The 10,776-nt window shown below is 43.7% G+C and overlaps 1 protein-coding gene and 1 pseudogene across 1 annotated transcript in view; both read left to right on the plus strand.

The window, feature by feature from the left end:
* Positions 1–10,776, plus strand: part of CPN1 (carboxypeptidase N subunit 1) — a 31,824-nt gene that overhangs the window by 6,007 nt on the left and 15,041 nt on the right. Inside the window, exons 2-5 of the mRNA XM_003787268.3 lie at positions 1,251–1,447; positions 6,564–6,719; positions 8,820–9,002; positions 10,248–10,359. Coding sequence (XP_003787316.1) covers positions 1,251–1,447; positions 6,564–6,719; positions 8,820–9,002; positions 10,248–10,359 — 648 coding nt within the window. The remainder of the gene's footprint in view (positions 1–1,250; positions 1,448–6,563; positions 6,720–8,819; positions 9,003–10,247; positions 10,360–10,776) is intronic.
* Positions 3,388–4,279, plus strand: LOC111724297 (annotated as a pseudogene).

Raw genomic sequence — 10,776 nt, forward strand, 5'->3', positions numbered from 1 at the left:
CCCAAGTAGCTGGACCACAGGCGCCCACCACAACACCCGGCTATTTTTTGGTTGCAGCCATCATTGTTGTTTGGTGGGCCTGGGCTGGATTCGAATCCACCACCTTAGGTGTATGTGGCTGGCACCTTAGCCACTTGAGCCACAGGCGTCAAGTCAACTAGCTAGTATTGTGGTGAGCACCTATAGTCCCAGCTACTCAGGAGGGTGAGGCAAGAGGATTACTTGAGCCCAAGAGTTTGAGGTTGCTATGATCTACACAATGCCATGGCACTCTACTCAAGGCAACAGAATGAGACTCTTGTCTCAAAAAAAAAGTAATTTAAGGCTGGGTGCCTGTAGCTCAAGCAGCTAAGGTGCCAGCCACATACACCAGAGCTGGCAGGTTTGAATCCAGCCCGGGTATGCCAAACAACAATGAGAAGTCCCAGCTACTAGGGAGGCTGAGGCAAGAGAATGGCTTAAGCCAGGAATTTGAGGTTGCTGTGAGCTGTGATACCATGGCACTCTACCCAGGGCGACAGCTTGAGGCTCTGTCTCAAAAAAAAAAAAAAAAGTAATTTAAAAAGTGGGGGGCAAGAATAATTTTCTTTAAGTGATTCCAAAGGCTCTTTTTAGGTCTCATCCTGAGGCTATTAATGCCCACTTTATAGGCTCCTGTAAAATTAACAATAATGAACATGAAATACCTAGTACACAGTGGGGGTTCAATAATTGGTACTCATCAACTAGGATTATTAGCAACTACTATGATCTGATGTGAATTTTTTTTTTTTTTGAGACAGAGTCTCACTTTGTCACCCTGGGTAGAGTGCTATGGTGTCATAGCTCACAACAACCTCAAACTTTTGGGCTCAAACTATCCTTTTGCCTTATCCTCCAAGTAGCTAGGACTACAGGTGCCACCACCATGCTAGGCTAGTGTTTTAGAGACAGGATCTTGCTCTTGCTCAGGTTGATCTCCAACTCCTGAGCTCAAGCAATCCACCTACTCCTGCCTCCGAAAGTGCTGGGATTACAGGTGTGAGCCACCACTTACACCAGCCTGGTGTGAATTTCTGTAACATCTGTAACTGCACTTGGTTAGAAAGGGGCTGGGGGACTTTTGGAAAAGACCCAATGAAAGCGTGAAATGTTCTTGTCTTCCTTACTGAGAAATAGGGGAAAGGTCCCCCTGCAGGGTTCAGAGTGGGTGTCACTTCCAAGCTTTCCCCGCCTTTTCCCTTGCTGCACGTGCCTTTCTCCGCTTGCAGTGGAGCCAGAGGTCAAGTACGTGGGGAACATGCATGGCAACGAGGTGCTGGGCCGTGAGCTGCTGCTGCAGCTGTCCGAGTTCCTGTGCGAAGAATTCCGCAGTGGGAACCAGCGTGTCACGCGGCTTGTGCAGGACACGCGCATCCACATCCTGCCGTCCATGAACCCCGATGGCTACGAGGTGGCAGCTGCCCAGGTACGGGGTCCCGGAGACGAGTGCCGCAGAGACACAAGGGCCAGACCAGGAAACAAAGTAAAAGCCAGTAGACAACATGCCCTCCCTGTCTCATTGTAAATGTAAGCCCAAAATGTATCGAAAATTAAAGATGAAATGGCTGAGAGGGATCAAACCTGACAGAAATGTGAATAAGAGGATGAAGATTGGCCTTCAGTCTGGTAGCACCTTAGGCGATAAATGTGGGTGCCTCTGAGCTGCAGTTCCCCCAACACCTTTCCAGCTGACCTCACAGTTTTTGTTTGTTTGTTTGTTTGAAGAGACAGAGTCTCACTTCATCACTCTTGGTAGTGTGCCGTAGTGTCACAGCTCATAGCAACCTCCTCTAACTCCTGGGCTTAGGCGATTCTCTTGCCTCAGCCTCCCAAGTAGCTGGGACTACAGGTGCCTATCACAATGCCAGGCTATTTTTTTGTTGCAGTTTGGCCGGGGCAGGGTTCAAACCCTCCACCCTAGGTATATGGGGCCAGTGCCCTACCCACTGAGCCACAGGCGCCACCCTGACCTCACAGTTTTTTTGTGGGGATCAATGTGGCAACGTCTGTGACAACACTTTGTAAACTGAAAAATACTAAGCAGACATTACAGGATATTGCAAAATATATGTCCTTTCCTGAACTTTTAACTTCAAATCCTAATACCCTCCTCCCTTCCACACAACGTTTTCATTTGCATTTGTGGAGAAAACATCAAGAACAGCTTTCCACAGAGCTGGGGTCAGGGGCCAATTCTAGATTCTTCATGCTTTGTCATATTTCGGTAGTTTCTCCCTCTACCAGCATAGTAATCAGCCTTTCCATTCTTTATTTTAGAGTTATATTTGCAATGGGATAGATAAGGACAAATGTCTATGGGCTTTTTACTTTATTTTTAACATAACTTCAAAATTTCAATGTGCCTAACTTTAAATCAATGGTTCTCTTTTATGACTGGGTATCAGCACCACAGGTTTTCAAAGAGCAGAAAAACTGGAAAGAGGTGTGGGGGAGAATCCCAGCCTGGCTGCTTTGCTTCTGTTAGCCCTGTCCTGCATTGCGGTGGGGAAGCTGGAGGACTGGCCTGGTCCTGCCCACATATTTCCAATAGGTGGAGTGGGAGGCAGTAGAGAAGCCTTGCCAACCCACTAGACCTTAGAACCATCTCTGGGAAGCTGGTCCCTTCTACTCACCTACTCATCTGCTGCATTCTTGTTCAGAGGGAGCAGATCTTGAACTGAACCCAAGAGAGGACCCTTCAGGTTCTCAAACTCCCAGAGCTACTGGCCATGGCCAGAAGAAACCTGCCTGCATGGCTGTGCAGGAAACACCTGCCTGGCCACCAGACTCATAGGTGGGCAGAATAATGCCCCCCCCCACCCCAGGTATGAGCACATACTAATCTCCAGAACTTATGAATGTGTTATGTTACTTGGCCAGGGGAAGTTGGGGTTGCAGATGGAGGTAACATTGCTAATCAGTTGACCTTAAACTATCCTGGATTATTTGGGTGGGCCCAGTGTAATCTTCACAAGGGTCCTTAAATGTGGAAGAGCGAGGCCAAAAGTCAGAGTTAGAGAGACTTAAAGATCTTACACTGCTGGTTCAGTGCCCATAGCTTGGTGGTTAGGGTGCCAGTCACATACACTGGAGCTGGCAGGTTCAAACCCAGCCTGGGCCTGCTAAAACAACAATGACGACAACAACAAAAATAGCAGGGTGTTGTAGCTGTAGCCCAGCTACTTGGGAGGCTGAGGCAAGATAAATCCCTTAAGCCCAAGAGTTTAAGAGTGCTGTGAGCTGTGACGCCACAGCTCTCTACTGAGGGTGACACAATGAAACTCTGTCTCAAAAAAAAAAAAAAAAAAAAAAAAAAAAGATGCTACACTGTTGGCTTTGAAGATGGAAGAAGGGACCACAAGCCAAGGAATGTGTATGGCCTCTAGAAGCTGGAAAATTCAGGAAACAGATTCTCCTAGAGCTGTTGGAAGGAATACAACTCCATGGACACCTTGCTTTTAGTCCCATGAGACTTTTTTCAGTCTTCTGACCTCCAAACCTATAAGATAATAAGCACATGGTGTTTTAAGCCACTAAGTTTGTGATAATTTGTTAAAGCAGTGATAGGAAACTAATATACTACCAATCTCACTTATGGGAACATTCTGTTAGGGGAACCCTCTTCCTGACAGCCTATTGACCAGGATGCATGGTAAAATAAATGATAAAGCCAATAGCTGTTAATATTGGCAGTGAAGAACAACCTTGATATGAATGAACACTATCACCATAATAATATCCAGTAATGAGGTATGTAGCACTTTTTAAGGATGAGTTCTTGAACTTAATTGTTAGACCTTGTATATACATCCTCCCCATATACTTTAGTTTAAATCATCTCTGGATTACTTATACCTAATAAAATGTAAATGCAGCCGCCGCGGCCGCTGCCACCGAGACCAAGATGGCCGCTAGACTCGCCACCTTTCTCAAGAATGCTTGGGCCAACGAGCCAGTGCTGGTCATGTGCTTCACCGTCGGGGCCCTCACTATAATTATGCCGATGATCAGCCCCTACACCAAGTATGCTAGCATGATCAATAAGGTCATGTCCTACAACTACCCAGTGCCTGTCCGAGATGATGAGAACATGCCCGATGTGCCCAGCCATCCCCAGGAACCCCAAGGTCCAAGCTTGGAGTGGCTAAAGAAACTGTGAGCACCTCCATCTATAGGGAAAAGGCTCCCTCTCTCTCATGCCCCCCCCCAAACCGCGAAAACCAATAAATAAATAAATAAAATGTAAATGCTATGTAAATCGTTGTTATGCTCTGTTATTTAAAAAAGAATGACAGAAGAATGAAGAAAAAAGTCTATATTTTCAATAAAGATGTAGCCATTGTAAGCCTACCTACATTTTTTATGTGCAGTTGTTTGAATCCATGGATGTGGAACCCTTGGATACAGGGGGCCAACTGAGGGTCTTTGCAGATGTAATTAAGGTCAAACTGGATTAGGGTGGACTCTAAATCCCATATGACTGATGTCTTCATAAAAAGAAAGAAATCAAAAAAAAAAAAAAAGAAAGAAAGAAATCTGGGTGGCACCTGGGGCTCAGTGAGTAGGGCGCCGGCCCCATATACCAAGGATGGCGGGTCTGAACCCATCCCCAGCCAGCTAAAACAGCAGTGGCAACTGCAACAAAAAATAGCCGGGCATTGTGGTGGGCACCTATAGTCCCAGCTACTCGAGAGACTGAGGCAAGAGAATCACATAAGCCCAAGAGTTTGAGGTTGTTGTGAGCTGTGACACAACGACACTCTACAAAGGGGGACAAAGTGAAACTCTGTCTCAAAAAAAAAAAAGGAAAGAAAGAAATCATAAATGAGGGCGGAGATCTCAGAGAGCACGGCCTTGCTGACACCTTGATATCAGACCTGAAGCCTCCAGATGCATGAGAGAATAAATTTCTGTTATTATAAGCCACCTGATTTGTGGTGAATGTTACAGCAGCCTTAGGAAACAAATACAGTTCATCAACTGGTAAATGGATAAACAAAAGGTGGGAAATGCTATAATTGAACTATTCAGCAATCAAAGGAATATAAAGTATTGATACATGCTACAACATGGGTGAGCCTCAAAAATATGGCTGGTGAAAAGAATAACCACAAAAGAACATACAACGTCTCATATGATGTGTCCAAAAAAGGCAAAGCAGTGGGGACAGAAATGACTACCTGGGGCTGGGGTAAAAATGAAGGTGATAAAAATGTTCTAAAATTAGATTGTGGCTTGGCGTCTGTGGCTCAAGTGGCTAAGGCACCAGTTACATACACCTATGGTGGCGGGTTCGAATCCAGCTCAGGCCTACCAAACGACAATGATGGCTGCAACCAAAAAATAACTGAGCGTTGTGGCGGGCGCCTGTGGTCCCAGCTTGGGAGACTGAGGCAGGAGACTCACTTGAGCCCAGGAGTTGGAGGTTGCTGTGAGCTGTGATGCCACAGCACTCTACCCAGGGGGATAGCTTGAGGCTGAGTCTCAAAAAAAAATAAATAAATAAATAAAAATAATAAAATTAGATTGTGATGATAGTTATACAACTCTGGAAGAATGCTAAAATCATTAAATTATAAACTCAAGATGAGTGAATTTTATGGTATGTAAATTATATCTCCATAAAGGTGTTTGTAAAAAAAATTTGGGCAGTGCCTGTAGCTCAGTCAGGCAGGGGCCGGCCACATACATCTAGGGTAGCAGGTTCGAACACAGCCTGAGTCTGCTAAGCAACAATGACAACTACACCCCAAATAGCTGGGTATTGTGGTAGGTGCCTGTAGTCCCAGCTACTTGGGAGGCTGAGGCAAGAGAATCACTGAGCCCAAGAATTTGAGGTTGCTGTGAACTGTGGTGCCATAGCATTCTACCCAGGGTGACATAGTGAGACTCTGTCTCAAAAAAAAAAAAAAAAAAATTGGGGATCCCATTAACCTGAAACACCCTCTTCTTGGTAGAGAGTCTCAGGGGATGTCCTTCTGCAGCACGTGGTCTGCAGGGAAACTTGAACTGCACCACTGGGTCTTGGGATAAGTTAAAGAAGAAACTGCAGGGGCGGCACCTGTGGCTCAAAAGGGTAGGGTGCCGGACCCATATGCCAGAGGTGGCGGGTTCAAACCCAGCCCTGGCCAAAAAAAAAAGAAAATGCTGGCTAGGTGTCCATAGCACAGTGGATAGGGTGCCAGCCACATACACCAAGGCTGATGGGTTCAAACCTGGGCCTGAGCCAGCTAAAACAACAATGACAACTGCAACAAAAAATAGTCGGGCATTGTGGCAGGCGCCTATAGTCCCAGGTACTTGGGAGGCTGAGGCAAGAGAATCACTTAAGCCCAAGAGTTTGAAGTTACTATGAGCTGTGATGCCATGGCACTCTAACCAGGGTGACATGGTGAGATTCTGTCTCAAAAGAAAAAGAAAAAAAAAGAAAATTCTAAATCATTTGATAGAATATGCTAATATGTAAAAACAATTATATAGTGTTCTTCAAATATAAAATTTAGTCTGAAACCTTCATTTTTCTTCTCTTCATTTCCCCCTAGGGTCCAAATGTGCCAGGGTATCTGGTTGGCAGGAACAATGCAAATGGAGTGGACCTGAACCGCAACTTCCCCGACCTCAATACCTACATCTACTACAATGAGAAGCATGGAGGTCCCAACCACCACTTGCCCCTGCCAGACAACTGGAAGAGTCAGGTAGGAGATGAAATTTGCAAACAGAAGCAGATAGATCAGCATTTGGAATTTCTTGCAGAAAGATTGCTTAGCAATCATCACATCAACTAAACAAGAATTAAGCATCACCTCTACTCCATGTTAACTGTCTAGAGAAATCATAACTGTATTTAAGGCTTCTTTGTATTTATTTCTTACCCCAGGATACAATCCTCTGTGGAGCACAAGCTCACTAAATGTTTGATGTTAGTGGCCAAGATGGCAAAAGGAGGTAAAAGCAGTATCGTTCAGTTCCATAGTACTTAACAAGGTTTTGTTGTTGTTTTTTTAGAGACAGGGTCTCACTCTGTTACCTAGCTTAGAGTACAGTGGAACAATCATAGCTCACTGTAACCTTGAACTCTTGGCCTCAAGCATTTCTTCTACCTCAGCCTCCCTAGTAGCTAAACTACAGACTCATGCCACTATGCCTGGATAATTTTTATTTTATTTTATTTTATTTATTTATTTTTTGAGACAGAGTCTCACTTTGTTGCCCTGGTAGAGTAGCATGGCATCACAACTCACAGCAACCTTAAACCCTTGGGCTCAAGCGATTCTCTTGCCTCAGCCTCCCAAGTACCTGGGACTACAGTCACCCACCACAACGGCTGCCTAGGTCTTGCTCTTGCTCAGGCTGGTCTCCAACTCCTTAGCTCAGCAATCCACATGCCTTGGCCTCCCAGAGTGCTAGAATTATAGGCATGAGCCACTGTGCCTAGCCTAATTTTTATTTTTTTTAAGAGACAAGGTCTAACTATGTTGCCCAGACTCCTGGCGTAAAATGATCTTCCCACCTGAGCCAAAGTGCTTAGATTCTAGGTGTTAGCCACAGTACCAGCCCAGCAAAATTCTTCCATACCAATTTCTGTTGATCATCATAATAATACTGTGTGGTAAATGCATGAAGGCATCAAGCAATGTTACCCATTGCTATTTTATAGCTATTACACTTAAATATAAAAAATTTAAGTTCACATAGCTAGTAATAGATGGGATCAGGATTAAAACTCATGCCTCCTGATTCTTATCCCAGCATTCTTTCTACTACAGGAGGCCATGGACAGAGAACTCTAGCATTCTACAGAGCAGTCTCTCTTATGCATGATGAACTGTCTACTCATCAATTAAATATAGAAGGAGGTTTGGCCAGGGGCTGTAGCTCAAGTCAATTAAATATAGAAGGAGGTTTGGCCAGGGGCTATAGCTGAAGGATAGGCCATTTGACTGCAGAAAGAGGTTCAGGGAGTCTAACATATAGCTTTTCCTCTTCCCTTTCTATATGACCCTTGACTACTTTGCCTACCTTACCCCAGGCCCTTGACCTTCTCACCCAGTCCCATTCTATACTCCTTACCTCACCATCCCGGAGCCACCCTTTAGTAATGTAAGTGGTTTCATCCTGTGGTGGGCCTGCTCCTGGGGATAACTACTGTCATCCTTGGAACATCACTGCCACCCCTGATTTTTATACTGGGTGGGATAGTTCTAAATGTTCTATTTGTGAATAGCTAAACATAGAGACCAGGGAACAAAAAAAGTAAACCAAGTGTAAACCTTTAAATATATAAAGCCAATCAATAAACTTTATATATTTAGAGTTATTTTAGGTTCATAGCAAAATTGCACAAAAAGTACAGAGGGGCATATATTCCTTGCCTCTCCTTCATATCCCACACCAGAGCGGTACTTTTGTTACTGTCGATGAACCTACATGGACTCATCATTATCACTCAAAGTCCATAGTTTACATTAGCACTTTCTCAATGTTGGACACACTATGGTTTTGGACAAATGTGAGATGATAGGTAACCACCATCAGAAGAAGATTTGCACTGCCTTAAATGCTCTCTTTTGGCCTATTTTGTATACGTAAGGAATTAGTAAAAGGTTCTATACCCTCAATTGTTGAAACTATCATTCCAAAGGTTAGAATTTCTTGACCTATACTCCTCATATCTTGTAGGACTCGGTTGCAGTGAGACATGCTGTATCCGCAGGCCACTTCCTGAAAGATCTATTCCAATGGCCATTTGGCATTTCTAGTTGCTCCTTCACTGCTATCCTCTCCTCCCCTCCCAGGTGGAACCTGAGACACAGGCGGTGATCCAGTGGATGCGTTCCTTCAACTTTGTCCTTTCAGCCAACCTCCATGGAGGGGCAGTGGTGGCCAATTACCCATATGACAAGTCCATTGAGCACCGGGTCCGAGGCTTCCGCCACACTGCCAACTCCCCCACCCCTGACGATAAGCTTTTCCAGAAGGTATGCAGATGGCAGCTTGTCCTGCCGGGGGACCCTGGAGCTCAGGAGATGAGCTTCAGGTCAGTAGCACAGGACTCCGCTAGCTACAATTCCACTGCCTGCTGTGAGGAGCTTACAAACCAGTAAATTACATTTTGTTTTGAGGGATAAGCCATAAATTCATGAAAAAGTAAATAAAAAGGAATGCCTTATAGTATAATTACCACAATGCAAAAAATATGTAAGCTAATGACAAGCACATACCAAAACTGTAAGTTGCCTCCATCCAATGGAAAAAAATGTGTATATATACCAAAAGACTAATGGCATTAAATGTGAATTTGGGGAGGGGTCTAATTTATAATTTTATGATAAAATATCCATATTAATGAGAATGGGCTAAGCTTATTAAAAAGATTTAAATAATTGTTCAAAACAACAGAATGAAGTTAATATATTAATATTTGCTTTATAATTATATATAAATATATAACATATAATTTATAATACAATAAATTTATCATTCTATAATAAAATGTATAAGCTAAATTATAAAACAATGTTATTTCACTATATGCTAATATTATATAGTAGTACATTAATATATAAGATATTGATATAATATGAGTAATATTAACTATCAGTTCATCAATTAATGAACTACATAAAAACTAGCAGTAGTTGTTGCTTTGCAAAGTGAGTGCATTGTTATATTTTCTTCTCCATTAATCTTACTTTTTCCACTGTTATAGTAATGAATGAAAATTATAGAGCTCAAATATATTTCTGTCCTTCCAGCACACACCTCGCACCCCGCAACACACGGTACTTTTCCTGGAGTGGTCCTGCCTTACCTGCTCCTTGATTTCTTTTACAAAACCTAACTAGAAAAGGTGCAACTAGAAGGGACCTTCTATATCACCCATGGCCACCCTTCATGTTGCACAGGAAAAAACTTAGCCACAAGGTAGTGAAAAAAATCAGAGTACAGATCTCCTGATTCCAGTCTGCCCCCCACACACACAAACACACACACACTTGCCCACATACACACTGTAACACACACACATGCACACATGTTGTCACTCTATCCCTGATCATATTTTCTTTCACTGAACCAAATAACCAGCCATTTGTACTAATATTAATATGTATTTTATTTTAATATATTAGCAGGGCTTCTTGGCTTTACCCAAGTTCTGAGTAGGAGCTTTGCCCTCTGAGTTGGAAAAACTCAAGGTCATTTTCTGCCTGCTTTTCCTCTAGCTGGCCAAGGTCTACTCCTATGCGCATGGATGGATGCACCAAGGGTGGAACTGTGGGGATTACTTCCCAGACGGCATCACCAACGGAGCTTCCTGGTATTCTCTCAGCAAAGGTAAGGAGAGTCCTGGGGACTGCTCCAGCTGAAGTAGAATCGTGCTCATTTCTCCTTCTAAATTCCCAATTTGCTGAGGGAAATGATGAGAATATTATAGAATTTTGCATTGAGGTAGAGCTCTCAAGTTGGCCTTTAGTGTCCTCTTAAGATTCTTTAAAACTAAGGTAGAGGCCGGGGACAGTGGCTCACGCCTATAATCCTAGCCCTCTGGGAGGCTGAGGCAAGTGGATAGCTTGAGCTCATGAGTTTGAGACCAGCCTGAGCAAAAGCAAGACTCTGTCTCTACTAAAAATACAAAAACTGAGGCAAGAGGATCGCTTGAGCCCAAATTGGAGGTTGCTGTGAACTTTGACCCCACAGCATTCTAGCCAGGGTGACTGCTTGAGACGCTGTATCAAAAAAAAAAAAAAAAAA

This window comes from Otolemur garnettii, unplaced genomic scaffold, assembly GCF_000181295.1.
Source record: "Otolemur garnettii isolate 467f Iridium unplaced genomic scaffold, OtoGar3 scaffold00021, whole genome shotgun sequence".
NCBI lineage: Eukaryota > Metazoa > Chordata > Mammalia > Primates > Galagidae > Otolemur > Otolemur garnettii.